The sequence below is a fragment of the Amblyomma maculatum genome, chromosome 5 (genome assembly GCF_055883805.1).
Source record: "Amblyomma maculatum isolate TAMU_Amacu chromosome 5, ASM5588380v1, whole genome shotgun sequence".
Classification (NCBI taxonomy): domain Eukaryota; kingdom Metazoa; phylum Arthropoda; class Arachnida; order Ixodida; family Ixodidae; genus Amblyomma; species Amblyomma maculatum.
Window position 1 is genome coordinate 92,438,653 of NC_139348.1, and position 22,106 is coordinate 92,460,758.

General features: G+C 43.6%; 1 protein-coding gene across 1 annotated transcript; it reads left to right on the forward strand.

Moving 5' to 3' along the window:
• Positions 1–12,174: 12,174 nt before the first annotated feature.
• On the forward strand, positions 12,175–18,839 carry LOC146188700 (salivary anticoagulant protein P23-like). The gene is made up of 3 exons (XM_084603172.1): positions 12,175–12,243; positions 13,081–13,479; positions 18,611–18,839. The coding sequence occupies exons 1-3, from the start codon at positions 12,201–12,203 to the stop codon at positions 18,826–18,828; spliced, it is 660 nt and encodes a 219-aa protein (XP_084459298.1). The 5' UTR covers positions 12,175–12,200; the 3' UTR covers positions 18,829–18,839.
• Positions 18,840–22,106: the final 3,267 nt, after the last annotated feature.

A 22,106-nucleotide genomic window follows, 5' to 3' on the forward strand; every position in this document is an offset into this window, starting at 1 on the left:
ATCGGCGCCGCTCTTGCGGCTGACAGTCCCTCGCCGCCCATCCTCCATGTACGAGGAGGCCCCATGTACGGTGCCTGCTGCGCTATCTGGGAACGCTGGCTTTTAATGCGAGTGCCTTTTTGTGTCACAAGTGGCGCGGACAGCAAATGTGGTCAGAGCGTGTCGGCAAAGTGTGTTCGCACGAACTGTCAATAGATAATAAAATATTACTGCGATTTGATTTTATAGCAGCGCCAGAAAGAACAGATCAGCTTCCCTGGCCCAAACACTGGCGCACTATTGTAAACAACACCGCCTTCATCACGTTAAAACTGCGATATACTCTGGTGCCAGCAGTTTACGTGAGGTAGCGAAGTACTGGAAGTAGTAGGCGAATATGTCTACTTAGGACAGGTAGTATCCGCAGATCCGGACTATGAAAAGGAAATAACAAGAATAAGATTGGGATGGAGCGCATTTGGCAAGAACTCGCAGATTATGACTAGCAGCTTACCGGTATAGCTCAAAAGGAAAGTATACAACAGTTGCATCTTGCCTGTACTCACCTATGGGGCTGAAACGTGGAGGCTAACCAAAAGAGTTCTACTTAAGTTGAGGACCCAGAAGGCTATGGAACGGAAAATGGTAGGGGTAACATTAAGAGATAGAAAGCGTGCAGAATGGGTCAGAGAAATAACTCAAGTTACCGACATTCTAGTGGAAATTAAGAAGAAGAAATGGGCATGGGCAGGACATGTAGTACGAAGAGAGGATAACAAATTTTCGCTTAGGGTAACAAGCTGGATTCCAAGGGAAGGAGAGCGTAGCAGGGGGCGGCAGAAAGTTAGGTGGGCGGATGAGGTTAAGAAGTTCGCAGGGGTCAAGTGGATGCACTAGCACAGAACCGGGTTAAGTGGAGAAATATGGGAGAGGCCATCACCCTGCAGTGGGTACAGTCAGGCTGATGATGATGATGATACTCTCGCGCTCTGCAGTGACCATCGTCACCTTCAAGAAGTTCCATTTGCGCCGCTTATGTGCCGTACACGTAAAAAATCTTAATCTTGATGAGTGCAGTCCAGATCTGCGAGCATAGTGCACGGCAAATCTACCAGGTGGCATGAGGGAACTCTGAATGATTCTGCATTTCTGCACGTAAACATACTTGAGTTCCGTGTACGTTTTTCAGCTTTTGATTTTGTTTTCACAGCCCTCCAAGGAGAGATTGTTGTCTCAGATCTCTCTCGGCTAGAACTTTCTCTCACGAGCAACATTATCAGATGACAATATACCTAAGAGATGACAATATGAACTCTTTGCTTTTAACGGCGTTTAAATCTTTCCATGTGAACGATGGCGAGAAATTGCCTATTTAGCACAATCAATAGGTAACTTCTGGACAAATGACGCGGTTTATTCTGTCGACCAGGAACTGTTAATCAATTTCTGTCACTGCACTTTTTATTTTTCGTGGAGTAGTACTTTTTTATTTTGTGGCAAATGTCTGATCGAAGCTGCAGCCTCCGGTATGACGCGTTTTAATATTATATTAACCATGCTCGAAACATCACTTCAATCGGAATTGTGCTCAATGCATGAGGTGTTATTTATTTACCATCTCTTGGGGGGGGGGGGGGGGCGACAACTTCATGTAGAAGTGATTTCTGCCAACTGGATGCAAATCCGATCACCTTTACTTCAATAACGCCACCTGCTTTTGAGCTAGGCTGCCGCTTCGCAACAGCCCAAAACGTTTTGCAATGGCTATAAATTTTTTGCGAGAAAGCCTGAAATCTACATGTGCCTTCTCACTTTCAGAAAACTATGTTGATGGTCGCCTTCATGTTAGCTCCGAGTCTGAAGAGCTATTCCATACGTCGCCGTGTGCATGGCTCAGAGCTTCGGGTGACGACGCAACGGGTCCTCGTCGCGGGTGAGGAAGACGAAGTACGCTGCGGTGTTAGGGCTAGAACAACTCGAAATGATGCTCTTCGCAACCACCGTCGGGAGGAAGCTGTCTGTGCATGACGCTCGTGCATCCTCCTCACGAAAGCAACATGTGACCGTAATGAGACGCAGGCGTCCAGCAAGTACAGACACGTGCAAGGCGAGCCGCCTTGAGAAAAAAGAAATTGAGTAGGCAACCTCAGTTTACTGCTTTTAGGACGAAAGATTTTCTATGCTCATGCCGCGAAAATGTGTGCACGAGAGCTGTGCGTCGCATTTGTGCGCTTAAGTGTCACTCGCAAACAGCGGACGTTTCATTAAAAACGAAAACGACGGATGGGGATTGGTAATGAATTAAAGTTATAATTAGATATCGCTAGAGTTGTTGACTGATGCTAATGACTAATAAGGAAGATTAATAATGACTAGAATGACTTGTAGTGACCAATATGTCAAACTATGGCTTGTAATGACCGTAGTTGATTGGAAGTGAGTAAAATATTTAGCAATAAATGGCAATGACTACAATGACTAAGCGTGACTCATCGCGACTGCGAAATAACCAATGTTTCAAACGAGTACTTTTAATGACCACAACTGATTTGCAAATGAGTAGAAACGCTTAACTAATAGTAGTGATGTCCACAATGTCTAGGTATGGCTCATCATGACTACGAAACGACCAGTATGTCAAACGACGACTTGAAATGACCGCAACTGATTGAAATTCAGCAAAAATGCTTAGCTATGAGTGGTAATGACAGCAATGACTAGGCATGACGTATCATAAATACAAACTAGGCTTTCGAGGAGGCTTTCTCCGTTCTCCTTTTAAGAGACATCTAAGAGACCCTATCATTTTTTGCGCTGCTATTTAATTCACACCAGTAAGACAGGCATGCACTGCTCCAGCCTATGTATGTATACCAGCGCAAAACAGCAAGACACACGGCGAAGAACGAAGACACACAAGTTACTGCTCCAGTGGCAACGCAGTCTGTAGGCACTCTGCGTTTAGGATCGCTTTCGTACTGTTCTTTAGTTCCTCGCTGTGGCGCCATAGGCCACTGCGGCACGCAAACAACAGACGCTAAATGCAGTTCAATCTACCAAATTGGTTTTAAATTCTTGCTAAGTATAACAATAATCCGTTACTCGACTAAATTACGAAACCTGATTCCGGCTTTTAACCGTGCCCCGCAGCCAGCTGTATTTGAACGTTTTTTAGCGGAGCGCTTATAATATCATTTTCTTCTTTATTTTATTCGTAGGCTTGCCGTGCGGCATAGAATGAGGATGCCGTTTAACTTAAAGGAAGTCATGCAGTCACGTAGTCTTTAGGCTTGCAATACAGGATAAATGAGAGTGTTGGCGAAATAAGTGATGAGGTAACTGACTTTTCGTTAGCTCCATTTCCATTTCAGAGGTTCTGTCTCGCTTTTACAACATTTCTGTTCTTCTGTTTGTGTATATTTCCCCTATCCAGGTAATCTGGCTGCTTTATATATAATCGCATTATACATATTCCCTTCGTGTACAAAACGGCGTTTAATTAGTACAGCACGAGAAGAAATACACCTGTGGCAGCTGAGGCAGTGGCAGTCGACTGGTCTAGTAGAATAGAGCCTGTTTTGATTGGAATACAGCATAAAGCGGTGTGTTTTGCATGCAGAATAAAGATCTCGTACCGAAATGCGTGTTGTACTGCGTTATTTTGAACGTTGGCTCCAGCTTGTGCCGCGGCTTTGCCTTTGGGTTCGAGCTAGTGTAAGACGGTGATCACAAAGAACAACAGCAAAACGTATTTCATGTTTGCCAGACCTTTCCCTGCCTGAGATTGTATGTGACGTTCTTGGTGGTAAAACGTACTACCGCTGATAGAGCCCTACCTTTACTGCGGCACGTGCTGAAGGAAGTGCACAAAAATAAAGGAAGGTTTGGAAAACAATATTTCGAAATGAGATTATCACACTAGTTGTATACATCTCTCCGGTGCCAAGTGGAAACGTAGGAAAGCAGTGAAGCCCTAGAATAAAAATGAACGCACCTGATACCAAACATGGTGCAGGAGTAGGGGATCGATCCGGACACGCAGTGTTCAAGCTATCAATCTCATTGTTGTGTGCTTCTAGAAAAAAAATCTGTGTCACCTTCATTCCGGCATGCGAAAGTATAAGCCGAAACTAGCGTGTCAACAAAACGTCCTAGTTCTAAATTATCGGACAAACATTTATGAACAATACAATATAATAATAATAATTGGTTCACTGGACGGAAAAGGCGCGGTAACTGTCTCGCTTGTTCTATGTGGACACCTCAACCGCGCCGTAAGGGAAGGGAGGAAAGTGGGAGTGAAAGTAGAAAGAGAGAAAGAGGAGCCGTAGTGGAGGGCTGCGGAGTAATTTCGACCACCTGGGGATCTCTAAAAGGGATGGAGGAAGGTGGGAGTGAAAGTGGATAGAGAGAAAGGAGATCCGTAGTAGAGGGCCACGGAGTAATTTCGACCACCTGGGGATATTTAATGTGCGCTGACATCGCACAGCACACGGACGCCACTTCGTTTCGCCTCCATCAAAACGCAGCCGCCGCAGTCGGGTTCGAACCCGGAAACTACGGCACAGTAGTCAGACGTCTTAGCACTGCACCACCCCGGCGGGGCAATGCAATATGTATTGTTCATAAATACTTCGACCGCAGCGCAAAACGGAACACGTTCTACAGCTAAGCTTCTCCGGATATCGCATTATTCAACAAAAGTTAGTTTCCATTAACGGGTAGCACTAGTGGTCGAACGCTCTAGAATGGCAACCATGTTTTGGCAATTTTCTGGCGACATCCCAGGTGTGTCTCTTAACGTGTGTACGCTCGTTTGCATGTTCAGTCTTCCTGTGCAATCATCGATTTCCTCATATATTATATTCAGCCATATTGCTTGTCCAACTTTGGAGCATTGTTTGGCGCCATCTCTGCAGCGAAGACCGTACTCCCTAGCACGATCAGCTAAGTCTTTTTACCGCTTCGATGCTTTGTCTCAGCAGCCTGTCATAAGCCGCTGCTTACACCTGAACACAATTGTCATGCGTGAGCTTCCAGTCATCGGTCGCCCACTACTGGTTGTGACAGCGTCGAGAAGCAAAGGTATCCATAATGTCAGCACACTATAAGGAACAGAAAGCTGTGACATCAGTGTCGGCACGCGTGTAATATTTAGCTCTAACCCAAGACAGGCTATTCACGGTGAAAAGTGAAAAACTGCCCCGCTACTGCCGACATCACTGGAAGTTATTGATGTAAGCCTACGTACCAGCCCAAGTAGTGGAAACCTCTATTGACGTAGCAACAGAGCGAATTCAGCTCTTGCTGAACAAGCGCGTTGCGCCAAGCCTTTCTTCTTTGACAACGTTTCGCTGTTATCCTTTCTAAGCGGTTTGCGCGGCATAGTGTAATCGACTCCGATCTTCTACCCCCTATGTACGGTTGCTTATGTAAAATGATGACGATGATAATGACGATGGATTTTAATGGCGCAAGGGCGTCTCGGGTCAAAGAGCGCCAAACACAAGGTGAACAGTCTACTCAAGTTGATGTAATGTGCTAAGTTTTAATGCTTCTTGAAGGGATAAAGAACAGTAGTGTATAGGGCCTAAAAATTAATTCGCGCTGTAAAATCACTAAAACCAGTGGTGTACAGGGCCTTAAATTCACTCGCGATGGTTGTTTATGTAAGCTATTAAATCTCGCTTTCATATTCGACCACGCTAAAGCTAAGAACTCGGTTTGGTTTGAAATCTTACCGAAAATATTCCTTAAGCTTTACATTGAAGCCTGCTTTTGATTCTCCTATATGAAGTAGAGAGTAAGCTTTTGACTAATTTGACAGTGTGCCTGTAAGCTAGTGAATCGGCAGTGCAATCACGGATATTTTTTCAATCATTTTATTACCAAGTACGCGAGAAGGCAGTGCAAGGAGTAAGGCTCGATTTGAAACTCGTGATCCCATTTTGTCAAGTCCTGTTCTTTTTCCTTCTTGCAATATTGGACACAGGTAACGTGAACAAATATATCTGGCACAGTCTAAAAAGACACTCATATAATAAAGTAACTTCCGTATACCCATTTCTTCCATTTCTTCTCTTAATATGGTAGAATCACCATTAATACAGACAGCACCTTCGCTCACTTGTTACACGCGCCTTGCAGTCGGACGGAAGCCAATTACCAAACATATGTAAGAGCAAAGGTGAAGTTCTAGATTCGTGCAAATGGAAATCCCAACTGAACGAGCAATGTGCGGGAAAATACAAGGTGATAACGCATCGCAGAAGCTGAGCAAATAGTTCCTGCTAAGGACACAATGGATTAGCAGTATTCTTATCTTAGTGATAGGGCCCCAGCGTCAACAGGCAGCTGTCCTAGGTACACAAGTACAGGCGAAATTGCAGCCTATTTATTTCCGACGCTTGCTGCAAAACATCGCACTTTTCACTGAAGACATCAATCGGTAAGGCCTGCTCTACGGGTACCACATTATTTAACCGACAAGGTGACGTCAAAACGTGCCTCGCTCGGGGTCAGACTTGCGCTCAATACATGTTCTATTCGACGAGCACTTATTGCATTCGAAGGCAATTAAAACTGGTAACTAAGTAGCAATTTGAAGCATCTGCAGTGAATAGAATTTTTACCTCAATTGATCCACCACTCGCGACGAAATTATTATTTGCATATTTTGAGGCCTTCTTGCTTGTCGCTGTTCTGGTTTTCTGCAATTGTGTTTTCTACTGTAGATAGCGCTTTATATGGGCTTCTCCATTAGTAACTAATATAAATTATTTGAATAATCATGTGAAAGTCCTGTAACGTTTTTTGCTGCTAATAGAATATATATCGCAGCTCATTTTAATAGAAGTTGGATCAATTGACGTATCGAGGGAACCTATAACAAAACTTCTCCACAGATGTGATTTCGAATGGCTATTGGCGTAAACGCTTCAACGCCATGCAGTGTAGAACCATCTTGTCTGTGGACAACGGTATCCCTCGTTCACACTTACATGCGGTTTTCCTAAAAGAACTGTCGCCAAAAGCAAACCGGAACTGTCACACGTAATTAGGCTCGCAGGGAAGGAGAAGGGACGATGACCCGAAGGACGATGACGACCAGCCTTTCAATTAGTGTTCTTATGCGAGCTGTTTCGCTTAGGTATAGGTCCACCATCTCATAGCTCCTTAATAATACGTGCAACTTGATTGTGCAGCATGAAATGGACACGATTAGTTGCTAGTCGTATAGGGTTGGATATCTGTGAGTGCTTGGCAGGCCCAAAATGAATCATTGCGATGTATGTGCTGTGTTACACCGGAGAAGGCGTTTTGCGCTACTTTCTGCACGTGTGGCTATAATAGAACGGGAAATGAGTGCTCCAGCGAGCTGTTATTACTATATATAGAAAGTTACTCAATATTCTGATCGTACATGGCTAGTTCAGGCATTCATTCCGTGCGCTGCTGACGTTATCCCTTTATTTACTTACTCTTACTGGCATCTGACCTGTGTTAATATGTACTTAATCTTGTAAATAAAGATAACTTAAGCGCTGCGACGCTGTGCAGGACGCCTACAGAGTGGGAAACACGTGGTCTTCCATAACTCTGGCAACACTTTCTGATGAAAGAACTAATGATATAAAAAGACGGTATTAAACCAACAAGACGCTTCTAGTTTATTTGGTTTATGTAGACTCTTTGGACTTGCCGCCACTTAATGGCCGTTGAAAGGGCTTCTTGGGCATGCGACGAAGTACGACTCACGGGATCACACCTTTGGAGCATTCTTCATGCTTTTTTTTATTTTATCAAATGCATTACTATATTGCTAGCAGAAAGTGGTAGATATGTTTTAGAGCTTTTTATTTTTTACAAGGTGCTCCCCGAACGTCCTTCCGAATAACTTGTTTATTAGGGCGAACGCCTTTTATAAGTCGTGACTCGCCGTCTTTCGTTCGCAAAAAGTGCCACACTTCTTGCCGAGACTATAACGTCATCACCTGGTGACGTCGTCGGCCGTCACATCCGGTCATGAGCCATGGTATCGCCACGCGATTCGGGCATATACGAATCCAACCCTCGCCGGGCGTTCGATCCAGACGCCTATGCTGAGCCTTTAATTAGGTGCTTCCTACCTCCCGCCCCCAAACGCCGCATCATTTAACTTCTAAGAAGAAAAAATAGTGCTCCAACAGAAATCGAATTCCTACCCTTCTGATGAACAACCGGCAACGTTAAAGGTCTAAGCCAGTGCCAGACTTTCAGAGCGCAGCTCTTTGGCGCCCATTTCTGCGTTTCGAGGCATCGCCGTTGGCGTTGTCTCTCGTAACCACCTCTATAAATCAGTAAATCATGTCTCGACCGGGAATCTAACCTCCGTCCCTTGCGTCCCCAGCCAAGTGCTTTAACCAACTGCGCCACACCCGTATGAAAGAGAACTGAACAAGGGTAGAGAGGGGAAGCCTCATTTCGGAGGTCGAGCCAACGTTTCGACAACTGAACTTGTATTCGTCAAGATCACTGGCTGAGGTTTAAAAATGCTTTTGCTTCCGAAGAAGGAAAGCTGGGGAGGGAGAGGGTGGGTGAGGAGAACGTAGTTGAAGGAGTGAATAAAAAAATGTTTCTTCAGTATATGTTTCTCAACCTGGAGCGAGTGATCCTGTGGCCTAAAAAAGAAGTAAAAGTGGCAGTACCAGTAAAACCTACAAATGACGGGTGGATGATTAGTCAGCACCTAAAGCAGGTGGGGCAGACACACCTCTCTTGAAAAGGAACAGGCATTCCAAAGGGTCCTGAGAAGGAAAATATCTCCAAGGGAACAAGTCTCAAAAGCTTTCCGCAAAGGGGGGACAAGGACAAAGAAACAGAACAATAACAGGACAGTGAGCCACACCTGCCAGGCAAAGTTCAAGGCCAACTAAAGTAGTCAGTGATAAGAAGGAAACGTGTTTCGAGAAACCCGCGCAGCTCATGCTGTTACGGAGAGGGAATAGAGTGTACACTTGCTGTGAATAAACTGTACAAATAGCCCTATATGAGATTGTTTTCCCCACTGGTTATGGCGCAGATGGAATATATTTAAGGTATTCTAGCGTTTCTTCAAAGATATTTATTCCTCCTGCTTCTGATGTTCTAAATATACGGATTAGATATGCTGCTCTATATTTTCGGTTCCTGGCAGATTTAAAGCCTGGCTATAGAATATATAATCTCATTTCTTCAAACATATGGTCTTTTTGATTGAAAGGCTGAGAAACTGCATTCGGGAGGTTTTTGCCTGTCTCTGCGCGATGATCATTGAGCCTTATGTTCATTTATTGCCCTGTCTCTCCAGTGTACTATTTATGACAGAAGGAGCATTTTAGAAGGTAGACAACGTTTGAAGATGTGCAAGTAAATACAAATTTTATGTGAAAAGTAAAATCGCTTGCAGTACTTTTAACCGTAGTGTGTTTTTGTATATGATTCCACGTCTTACATCTAGATAAAGAGCAAGGATGTGGTTGAGTTGGATGTTTGCTTTCGACTTTAGAATGTACTATAATATATCTGAGGTTTATATTACATTTCTATGTTGCCCCTTGTGCCTCCAGTAATATTTTCTTCACCTTAGCACGGAGTGGCATTTCCGCAAAATATTGTTTATGTTAGGAAGAGTATTGGAGAATTTAGTTACAGAAATAGGCTGGCGTTCAGTGTAGGCCTTTAGTCGTTCCCGTACCAAATCCTGCACCCGGGATTTTTTTTTTCAGCATGGCATTTATTACACTGAAAGAATGACCTGTGTACATGGGCTATGTACAAATGGTAAACCAAAGGTAATCAAATCAACACAATGCGCAATAAGATACACCAAGCCAACAAACTTTAAACAAGAAACAATGTAGAGCCCTTCCCTAAGAGTGAGTGCCACTCTGGGTCAAAGTCAGCCTGTGCATACAATGCCCTTAAAAGAACAATAATCCTACAGAAGTAGTCTTTTGCAGAAAGAACAGATTGTGAAGCACACATCATAACTCTCTCTCTACCACGAGGTAGACAACTCTTTTTGTCTACGATAGTAACGAGGACAATGACGCTGCAATTAGCGATCATGACAATGATGACAGTATCGGTGATAATGACTCTGCATTTATTTATTAATATTCAGAGCAAACTTGATGCACTGTGTGCTCCAGCAACGCTTAGGTTTTCACATTCAAGCAGTGGTGATTCCACAATGCTCTCGGGAAATTTAAATTGTGTACCGGATGAATGAACTATTTGAAATAATTCAACAAAATGAAAAATTACAAATAGGAGCTTCAAAGGTGGGAAATTGTTCATAATAAAAAGCCACTGCTTGCTGATGTTAATTAAGACAATATGTATGTAATTGGCCAATTATTGAATTAGAATAATGAAAAAATGAAAAAAGCGGGAAAATTGAAAGCCAGAAACTTGATAATGCTGGTTACGAAATATAAAATTGTGTAATTGATAAATTATCAGAAAGAATTCAAAATATGAGACGTTACGAAAAGTAGGGCACAAAGGTGACAATACACCCAGAAGGGAAAGGCAATGTTTCCTGAAGCTATGCATTGCTGTGTAACAAAATTTAAGCATAGAAAAGTGCAAAGTGACAAAGTGAATTCATTAACCCCATTCATTATACCCTTAGCAGGGAAGTTGCCCGGCGTTACATTGGACGCAAACCGCGCGTCCCGCAGAACACGCACTGGGACGCATCTGGTTTCAAGAATCGGCATCAGAGTTTACCGGTGACGTCATTGCCAGCCGACTAAGAATAAAAAAATGAAAAATTGAACATTTAAAAAAATCGCTGAAGTGAGAAAGCACCATCCGTGAGCACTTACATTTGCCTCATACCCTTAACGGTAGATCTTAAGCGTCCATTAAATTTTTTTTCTATGCACCATGATTTCTTAATGAGCTGGCATGAGGGTAAATAGAGTATTCTTGGGGGCTAGGTGATTATTCGAGTAACCAATCGGTACTGTACCATTTTTAAATTAGGCTTCATAAGTGTGCTTAACCCAACGTTCACTTACGGCCTCTGCACACCATTTCCCGTTTGCAATGAGGGACTCTATGCACCAGTTTTTTACTTGGCGCCGCCCTTACTGCACCTTGCTTGAACAGCATTAGTGGACAGTCATTGTAGTCGTTTTTAAAAAAAAGCGTTTCCCTAGAAGTTGAGGGATAAACACATTTACGTTAAGAAGAGATATGTTTCTCGACACCATTTTTGACCACCGTGCTAACACAAATAAAAAAAGAAATCACGTTTGCTTTTTACTGCTTAAAAACGATGAGACCGAGAGAGGGTTATGCGTCCATTTCTAATTATCCCTAAATATCTTTCATATTTCGATACACAACGATGTGCTACATACTTTAATCACTTATTTGAAAGTATAAGTACTTATGCAAAGAACACGAAATTATTGGATAGGTTTAAACCTGCTCACAGTGGCTGATCTCGCTTCCTACTTCCACCACAGTCGCCTAGCATGTGGTATTTTCCAGATTGCGCAAGGAAGAGTTCTAGTTCCACCCTGCGGAGTATTAGCCTCATTCGAATAGCGACAGCCAACTCAGAAATGCTTGACGTGCATTTCTGAATGGTGCTCTTGTAATGAAACCGAGTGGCCAGCTTCATTTTAGTTACGTTATCTCAGTGAGAAACTCGACAGATACCTAAGAGCCTGTTACTAGCTGCTTAACGCCTTCCCGAGGATGCATTTATCGCCTTGTATCTGTTGTAGGCATTGCCATATCGCAGGACAAAATGTGCTGAGTGCGTTTTAGAGCGAGAAAGAGATTACGCTTTTATCTTGAGGGCCTGAAAGAAAGCGCATCTACGCTATGGTCCCGCATTTGTCGGTTATGTCGTATTCTTTAAACAATGTTTTTGTGAATCATACATACGCCTTTAAAATGATTGCAGCATGGAAGTATACTTCACTAGAAGTGCCTGGGTAAAAAGTTACCTGGGCGAAAAACTTCGCAAACCTTTTTCTTGTGATAAAACAGCTTTTCTACCATGGCAACAATTCAGTTTCAAACTAGCTGAGCTATTCTACATGACACTTTGGTAATGCTTGAAAATGCTTTTGTGCAAACTAGACGAATTTAGACAAACTAAGGCCCATTTACTTATGTATTTTTATGTTGTGTATCTATGAACGCGTAGGTTTCTTGGCAAGGAGCCTTCAAGAAAAATGTCTCTACTTTTTCCTGCAGTCCTCCTGCTCTGCGTAGCAGGTATGAGTATTTATTGCGTTTTTGAGCCGCCTTTCTTCGAAAAAACTTTAAGAAACTGCTCACAACAGAACGCGCGTGCGAACAAAGAAAATTATATTTGCATCTTTATATTCGTGCACTGTCTCGCAGTTTTCGTTTTAAAACTATTTCTTGTGAACAAAGCTCCTTGGGTGAGATCTGTTGTTTGGTGGTTATCGTTTGTTTATTATCTATTTATTTATTGACGCTGCCAGTCATAAAGCCGTTACAAGGCAAACAGAGATGCATGCAACTGAACATGCGCAGCGTCACATTTATAAGCCTAAAAAAATCTAGGAAAATGAATTTGGAATCGACAAAACACCGTAGTATAGTTGTCCAGCTCTGCATGTACAGAATTTAACTGCAATACTGGCGGACAACTATTAAGAAAATACCTTGGCTTAACAGCCACCAATAACAGCAAGTAGAGAAAGATACAATGGACAAGAAAAAGTGAGAGGGATTTTTATAGGGGTACGTAGCGGTGCAAATTAATTTATATTTAGAAGACATTTTAAAGTGTTAGAAATTATTGCTGCCATTAAATTTCTATTCTTTCTATTGTATCTAATATCTATTTGTAATAGCAATAGTATATGCATGTCTTTTCAGTAGGTGTTTCATGTAAAATTAAGGAATGCCACTCACACGTTGCAAAAAATGCTGAAGTTTTGTTTTAGAGTGCTAAAGCAGAGCATGGCGTCCGTCAATATGTACAGTTGGGGATGACACAACCATGGACGCCGTTCTCTGTTACTTATGCGTTGCTGCGAACGTTGGGATCGGTTGTCGCTTTACAAATACATTTCCTTCCAGGCGCCTTCTCTGCTCTTCCGCACGACGCAAACAACTTTCTGGACGCTGTGCTGAGAGACCGCTTCCCTGCCGAGGTCCGAAGCTGGAACCTGGACCCCGCGCAGATACCCGACTTCAACGTGAAGGTGAAGAAGACGTTCTTGACCAACCGCGAGCTGAAGGCAGACTTCACGTCGGGCAAGGTCTACGGACTTTCGCAAGTTAGGCGACGTGGTGATTGCGGCGCCCCCTTTTGGGAGGGCACAAACAGCACACTCAGGTGCTATCTATCCTTGGACGGCCTTCGAGTGGCGTACCAGGTTCGTGCCAAGGGACACAAGGCACTCGGGTCAACCAGCTACAGCGTCGACATGTTCGTCGAGAACACCAACATCGTCGTCGAGATCACAAGTGCGCGGAGTATGTACACCCTGGCCGGCGCCTGTCGGCCGTTATTCCGCACTTAGGGAGCAATAGCTCGTAACAATGTTCCATGTTTCCCCGCAAAGGGGGTGCTTGGTGAAGCGGGCAAATTTTCGAAGGTTCCTAGGTAGGATCTATCGCATCCACTGACTGAAATGGGCGTTTTACTGATGTCACCAGATGTTTTTTACTGTGAATAATGTTCAGTTCCCGATACCAAATTATTGCGAGATAGACTAAAGAAGCATGCGCCACTGCACTTCTCAGAGAAATACTGAGGCCGCATTATGCATACTTCGCCCACTCAACCGCCTAACTACGCCAAGCTAACTACCAGAATTCGATTTCTACCCTAGTGAGTTGATGACAGCCTTAAAGATATGACATATTCTTCATAAAAAGAATACTTTTGTCAAACATTATCGTGAAGCATAAGATCTAAATATTCATGAAAATCATAGTGGCTTTTACTAAATGAGCAATACCTACAAGTTTCTATACTTGCTGTACCGCGCCCAGGAAATGTGCACTTGCTTCCTGTTTCCCATAGCTCCACAAGGGGTCGCTTCCACATCTTAAACATTTGTAATACATTGTTATTGAAGGATATTTTACTAGCTTTTCGGGTGTCCACCACTTTCGGATTGTCATTTATTTATATATTTATTTATTCCATTACCTTCAGAATCCAAAGGCGTTAAAGAGGAGGTGGGTGCAACCTTAAAAATATGAAACATATACAAACGTACAAAATGCAGAGCAGTTAACAATAAAAGTGGTGCCATTACAAAATGTAGTCCATTAGTGCAGCTTTGAAGGATGGTGCGTCCACAATTGAGGTAATAGAGTCGAGAAGGCGGTTCCATTATTTCCAGTTTTTCTGGTAAAATGAGTTCAAAAGAACGTTACTGCGGCAGCTGGGTATGGCGCCCTTAAGTCGGTGGCAGTGCTGGCGGTGAGGATGATGATGATTTCCTCAGTCGAAATAGCACATAGCCACGATATGGGGGATGGGCCAGAGTACCAATGCGAGATGATACATTTGAAAGTTGAAAAAGAAGTTCGCGTTTTAGTGATGGACAAGTAAAGAAAATTTTATGAAACAAAGATAGGCGAGAAATGTTTCTGCGGGAAAGTAAACCAGGAAGTAAAAGATTTCACTTTATTAAGGAGGTATAGCTGTACAATGATAGCTGAAGGTGATGAAACGAGCGGAACGGTTCTGTACAAATTTAATGAGGTCAACGAACGTATGTTGAGGATCCCATATTGCCGATGCGTATTGCAGGCCTTATTAGAGCTTAATACATAATCAGTTTGAGATGCAAAGGTCCTTCAGCGAAGTTAAGGCGCAAATAGTCGAGAGTACGATAGCACTGACAATAATGAAATAAATATGCTTATATCCTCCAAGAAAAGTTATTGGTTATGTGAGCTCCGAGGTGCTTATAAGAATATACTTGACCCGATTTATCGCTGTTATCATAGTAGCCGGAACAATGAGGGGTATTATAATGTCACGTGGTTCTCATGCTGTTAGATTTCTTAGTATTTAAAGCTATTAACCATTTATCACACCAGTTGGAGATACTGTTGAGGTCAGAGAGAACGTTATGACAATCGTGTGGACTAGTTATGTCGCTATAGAGAACACAACGGTCTGAAATGTATTTAATCAAGGAATTTTTGCCGTTAGGAAAGTAGTTCATATAGAAAAGAAATAATAAAGGACCTACAACAGAGCATTGGAGGACGCCAGATGTTATGGTACGAAGACGTGAAATGCAATCGTTGGCTAGGACAAACTGAGAGCGATTAGTCGGAAATTATTCAATCCATCTAAGAGGTAGGGGATCTATATTTATTGTGCTCATTTTGAGTAGAAGTAGTTGATGTGGAACTTTTTCAAATGCCTTGGCAAAGTCCTAAAATATGCATTCAGTAAAGGAGCCGCTGGCTACTGCAAATGCAATGGTGTGGGTGAAAGGCAGAAATTGCGTTTCGCGGGATGAGTATTTTGGGAAACCATGCATGCTGGAACCGAATAAAAAATAAATTGCTTTCGAGATATGACATGGGGCTTCAGTAAATTACATGTTCAAGGAGTTTCCAAATGTATGGATGTTAAAGATATTGGCCTATAGTTAAGAAGAGATTGGCGGTTATCAGATTTGAAAATCGGAACCACCTTGCCCACTTTCCTTTCTAATGACAATGAGGAAGCCAAACTAGATTGGGTGAAAAACTGCGACAGAATGACAGATGAATAAACTTTTATGTTCTTCAGGAACTTGCTGTTGATTTCATCAACGCGGCAGGAGAAAACAATTTCTTAATTACCTTTAACGCTCCAGGTATCCTTACCGGTATCGCTCAAGGGGAACATATACAACAGTTGCATCTTCCCTGTACTCACCTATGGGGCTGAAACGTGGGGGCTAACCAAGAGAGTTCTACTTAAGTTGAGGACAACCCAGAGGGCTATGGAACGAAAAATGGTAGGGGTAACATTACAAGATAGGAAGCGTGCAGAGTGGGTCAGAGAAATAACTCAAGTTACCGACATTCTAGTGGAAATTAAGAAGAAGAAATGGGCATGGGCAGGACATGTAGTGCGAAGAGAGGATAACCGATTGTCGCTTAGGGTAACAAACTGGATTCCAAGGGAAGGAAAGCGTAGCAGGGGGTGGCAGAAAGTTAAGTGGGCGGATTAGGTTAAGAAGTTCGCAGGGGTCAAGTGGATGCCGCTAGCATAGAACAGGGTCAAATGGAGAAATATGGGAGAGGCCTTCGCCCTGCAGTGGGTATGGCCAGGCTGATGATCATGATGATGATGATTGTTAACATTAGTTCACCTCGACCTCTGTACGCGAAACGTGGATGTAGGAGAGATGATGTTCTTCAGGAACTTGCCGTTGATTTCATCAGCGCTGCAGGAGAAAACAATTTCTTAATTACCTTTATACCGCTCTATTGTTAACATTAGTTCACCTCGACCTCTGTACGCGAAACGTGGATGTAGGAGAGATGACTAAGCAAGCTCCGCTGTTTCATACGCCACTTAGAACTGTAATTACGAAGGAACAGACCAAGCAGAAAAAATTCTCGTGTGCTCTAGCTTTCGGTAGTAAAGAATTATCATGCGCTAGCATGAGACGTAGATTTTCACAGTTTACTTTGACTTTAGGTGACTTTGACTGCTTTGAATTGAGCGTGATTGGTGGCATTATTCGCAGCAAGCTATAACATTTCGAGACAGCTTAGCGCACCTCAAAAGGGCATTGCTGCAGATGTGTGTTAGGGATCCACTGCACATGAATTGACGCCGATGAAGACGGCAACATTACAAGAAAGTCCACAGATTGAATGCCCTGGTTTAAACAAAACGCGTTTGTATGGCAGTGGACAGATAAAGAATCGGGCTCCAAGGGCCTCTCTCTATACCTGTCTTACAAAAGCTGGCTACGCCAGCAGCACTTGCCATTTCGGCCATGACATACAGTCTCTTGATATGTCATGGTGCCTTCGTTTTCGGTGAATGGTCTGAGCACTTTGTTTTACGTGTGTATCTCCCTCTAAAAATACGGGAAGTTTCACTTGCTTTTCCGTCTCCAACTGAGGCGTGAGTAAACATCGTATAGCCAAAGGACGAAGGCAAGGTGTTCAGGCGGATTGGAAATGCTCACTAGTGACTCAATTACATCTTGCTGGTTTCCCTTAACAATATAATTTGGACAGTGCAAGTTATTTGAGTTCTACTGCCAGTAGTACCGTATTACAAACAAAAATTACAAACTAAAAAAATGGTCTAAAAGGTTACATACTTTCTCTCTGGTGAAGCGCAGAAAGTCACGTAGAGATTCCATTATGAAGCTGGGCACTATGGCAGCGTTGTCTCTTCTATTTTGCTGTAGAAGATGTGAGCCCCGACACGCATTTAGAAAGTAGAACGATTGAAGAGGGGTTTATTTGGGCTTATTCGGAGGACTGGAGACGGCGACCGGTGACACAAGGCGATCGTAGAGCGAGGCACAATATCGTCCGAACAAGACGGTCCGACCTCTCAGTGCGCGCGCTAGCTGATCGGCGTCTTCATCGTCGTTAGCGTCGGCGCTGTATCATATTCTTCCTTAAACGATATATATTAACACATGGGCTGGCCTGCATGCTTGAAACAAGAATTCTTGCGGTTAATCTGGCGCAAAATATAAGGCAAATATGGAGCGCCACATACAAACCAACTGAATTTTCATGATTTTGCTGCGTATTACTCTGTTGGCTGCAAATCCTGGAGTGAAATTCCCGCGTCGTGATGTAAATGCTTAAAACCAAGTCTGCATAACACGTCCATCGAATACCACGAAAGCTGAATTTTGCGGCTAATTAAACCTTCCAAGAGGCAGCCCGCTGAAAACGGGTTGCGTATCACAGGAAATGTACAGCCGCTATGGCTGCCAGGACTCTTGAAACGAACGCTTGAGCGCTTGGGCTGGACGAACATTATCGCCTTTCAGCACTTGTCACTGGTACCATTACAACGCTGGACGATGTGTGTGGGACCGGTGGGGTATCGAGTGTTCTGTAGCCACCTTAATATGAGATCTGACACATCGGCCAGCACACAGCGTTGCAAACATTGCTTGAGGCCACACACACGAAAATTCATATTAAGAGTGCTGACGACGGTATGCACATAGTCGGTTTAGTAGCCTTAGTTGCAGCTTTTACAGCCATTAAAATGCCTACTACACAGAAGCGTCATTTAGTTTTTCTTTTTTAGAACCCCGCTTGAAAGTTAATTCTAGAGAGGTTTAGTTCTATTTTCAGAAATTCTATCGAGCTCAATACTATAACGGTGACCAATAATGTTTTTGCGCACCGCCTCACGCCTTGCGATGAAAATTGTGTGCCGGATTTTTGTGTTGTAGTGCTTAAAGGAGTTAAACGTAATTCGTTAAACCAAAGAGTACAAACGCTGGTATCTGTGTATACCTGAGGATTGTTAACAGCTCCTCTATATGTCAGCTAATTGTATGCAGAAAAATTAATAATGAGGAGCTGTCACCTGTGAGCGTTGCTTATAATCATCAGTTTTCTAAAGCTTAACATACGCTTACCTAAATTCCAGCACACCGACCCATCGTGAAAAGCGTCAGCCTGCAGTCGCTAGGCATCAAGATAAACGAGAGCTCCAACCTCGGACTCAACAAAAACCGCAAGAAAAAATACCACGAGGCAATCCGGTTCAACGTCCAGGCGCAGTTGACGGGATTGCTTTACGGCAGCTTCCGGGACACCTTGAACCGAGCTATGCATAGCTCTACAATACCGTTTCCTTTCCTCTAATAAATTCTGCAAGAAGCTTTGTCGGGATTCATTATTTTATGGCCTGAACAAAACGCTTCGATTTTATCAACTCTCTTGCAATTGTCTAAAATGCTTTTCTTATACTACCACAACTTAAAGAGAGGCATTCACACGACCATTGCCGTGATGTTGGCCCCGAGGCTTCTCAGGCTTGTGCCTCTCATGCACATTTCAGGTAGTAATTGCTCGCAGTATGTTAAGCCCTCATGTCGAATGGTTGTAGCTGTGGGCACCAGAGGGCAAGTTGGTTGGTTTGTGGGGATTAACGTCCCAAAGCAACTTAGGCTATGAGAGACGCCGTAGTGGAGGACTCCGGAAATTTCAACTAGGGTTCTCTAACGTGCACCGACATCGTACAGCACACGGGCGCCTTGCTTTTCGCCTCCATAGCTGCCGCCCAGGCCGGGATTCGATCCCGCGTCCTAGGGTACAGTAGTCTAGCGCCGTAACCACTGCGCCACCCCGGCGGGGTCTAGAGGGCAAGTATGGGCAACGGTATCCGTGAGCATCCAATATATGAAGTGCCAGATGCACCTGTCACTGTGTTTTTGTGAAAACCGTGCCTTCTTCTCTCATGACGGGATGGGCTTGGTGCGTACCTGGATAGCGAAAATTCGGTGCATGATAAAGGTAGAAGCTCTCATGTGTCAATATTTTTCTCAAAACTAAAGATCCTGAAAATCGCAATGTAACCCTCTATATTTTTCATTAGTTTAAGTTACGTTACTCCATCTCCAGCCGGTATTACGAAAAGAGATAAGTGGGTCTTTTCTAGACAGATTTAACAGAAAGTGCCGCTCTGTACATGACAAACATTTCGATACACTTAGGACCGCCCACATATATGAAGGAGAGAGAAAGCGGAAACTTTTATTAAAGATAATAATTAGCAGGATCTAGACGGTCGCTGCTCCTAGTTAGTGCTTCGCTGGAGGCAGCTGACTTGCGAATTAGCTGGATGATCTCGGCTTGCTGATCCAGGTTGCAGCTGATTAGGGCCGCATCTACCCTTCTTGAGTGTTTGGTGTTGCGCTTTAACTTTTTGTCACCTCTACCGCGTAGCGCTATCCGACTCCCACAATTCCTCTTGTGCTGCTCACCTTAATGCGACAAGCAGTTTCATGCCTTCTGTCTTCTTTCCGCTCATCTGGCAGCACTCAGTCCACTCCTCACCTTGTAACAACGCCCGCTGTGCTACGTTATGTGATGTGAGATGATTGAGACATGCAACTGCAGGCACATGTCGATTTAAATCACTATCGCCAACTAGACAAAACAATTACGAGGGACTTTATCAACTAAAGTAGTGAAAAGCGAAAGCCTGAGTGCCGCATTCAACTACGCAACTGGCACTAATTAAATTAACCATTTATTTCATTAGTCAATATTTACCTAATTGACTAGTGTGCCATTAGGTAGGTAAATTATTAACTAATTAATTTACATTAAATAATTCGCCTTTAGTTATTCATGAAGTAATTACTAACTGATCATTGATTGGCACATGGCCATATAAGGCATGCATTCGCGCATACTGTGGGGTGCTCTGTGATTGGTCGACACCTCTATGACGTCATCCCGCCTCGGCCAATCAGCGCCACCGCAAAAGCGAGACACATTTTGTCCACGACAGCATGAACCTAAAGGCTTTCGCCTTAATGAAGCATATTAGCTCTAAATAGGCAGCGAAATGGTATGAAATATCCCGCAACGCTGTACGAAGAACGCTTGCGTCACAATTTAATACAAAAGAGAAGAAATCCGGCGGGACATGGAGGTCCATTAATGAAACTATAACGAGAAATTTGCGTAACAGAGGCGGCAAATGGTGTGGGATGCGCCCATCCAGGGGAGCATAAGTGTGTTCAGTGTTTTATGTGTTACATGCCCCTTACAAAAAAGCTTAATGAGTTTCTGATTAAATGTTAATTACATTTTTTATCATGCACATTAACATTTCTATACATTTTCTTGATGCATTTTTGATGAGTTTCACAAGAAAGTTGGCCACCGTGTTTCTGGTTGGTACCTAATGTGTGCATTTCTTGTGTGTTCTTCATGAGTGTTGACGAATGAGCGCCTGATGGCTTTCACTTTTGGATAAAAAGTAAAAGCTAAAACGTAGCGAAGCACCTCAACTACATTAAAAAAAGCTAAAAAATAAAAAAAAATTAAAATTTAGCGAAAAAAAACTGCACCTCTGGCGCGATTCGAACTAGGTACCTCTTCCGTAGTTTTCTGCGCTAACGACTCGGCCACTCGGGGAACTAGTAATGGTGGTAACGTATTTGCTTCTTATGTCTGGACTGCATTCATAAGATTGGGACTTCATGTTTCGAGGCATGTTTCGAAGTGTACAGGCCATTGCGGCTGCTCTAACAATTACAACTTCTTGACCATTAGAACTTGCATCTAATGTTCTGGATACCTATGCGCACTATTTCGTCCACTAGAGTCATTTTACCATGTCGAGTTTGGCATCGCTGGCAAATTTATCAGCGCTGGCTCTTCGGTGGTTGCTGCCTTGGGCGTAATTTTCGCTGAAAACGGAGCTGTAGCACGAACCTTTAAGGAAAAAAAGTGCGACCAAGCTTCAATACCGGCAAGCGCAGCAGCGCCAACACTATTTTACTGGTAACTAAATCTTATTTGTATCTAAACATTTCGGGAAGCGATGCGATGACTGAGGGCTCGGCTAATCTATACGCAGAGCAAGAATGAACTCGAAAGCTTAAGAAACACTCGAAATATCATGCATTATAAAGAAGGCATTGCTTCTCGTGCCCTGGTCGCGCACATGTTCCCAGGACGGCCCAGTTCCGAGGCAACGCACGGCTCGGGTTACGTCCGCACGTCGTCGTCGGAGCAGGCAGGGTACCCCTGCTGGTATTTCCGAAGCGGCCTGCTCGCAGGTGCAAGGAGGCATTGGAATGGAGCGGCCGTGCGTCCGTTTGCTTGGAGGCGGTGTGGCAGTGCGTCGGTTCGCGTACACAACAATATCCTTGCCCGTACCACCCTAAAGCATATTGTCCAAACATAGCACCCCTTCGCTTCGCAAGAAGTGATATCCTACCTTCCCGGCGACTTAGTGTGGCTCTGGACACCTCTCCGTAAGCGTGGTTTGTCCCAGAAGCTGTTGTCACACTACACAGGCCCATTTATTGTGCTCAAACGCATAAATGAGTTGAACTACGTCGTGTATCACCAATGTTCCCAAGGTCGCCCCTCTCGGAAAACACAGGTAGTTCATGTCGCAA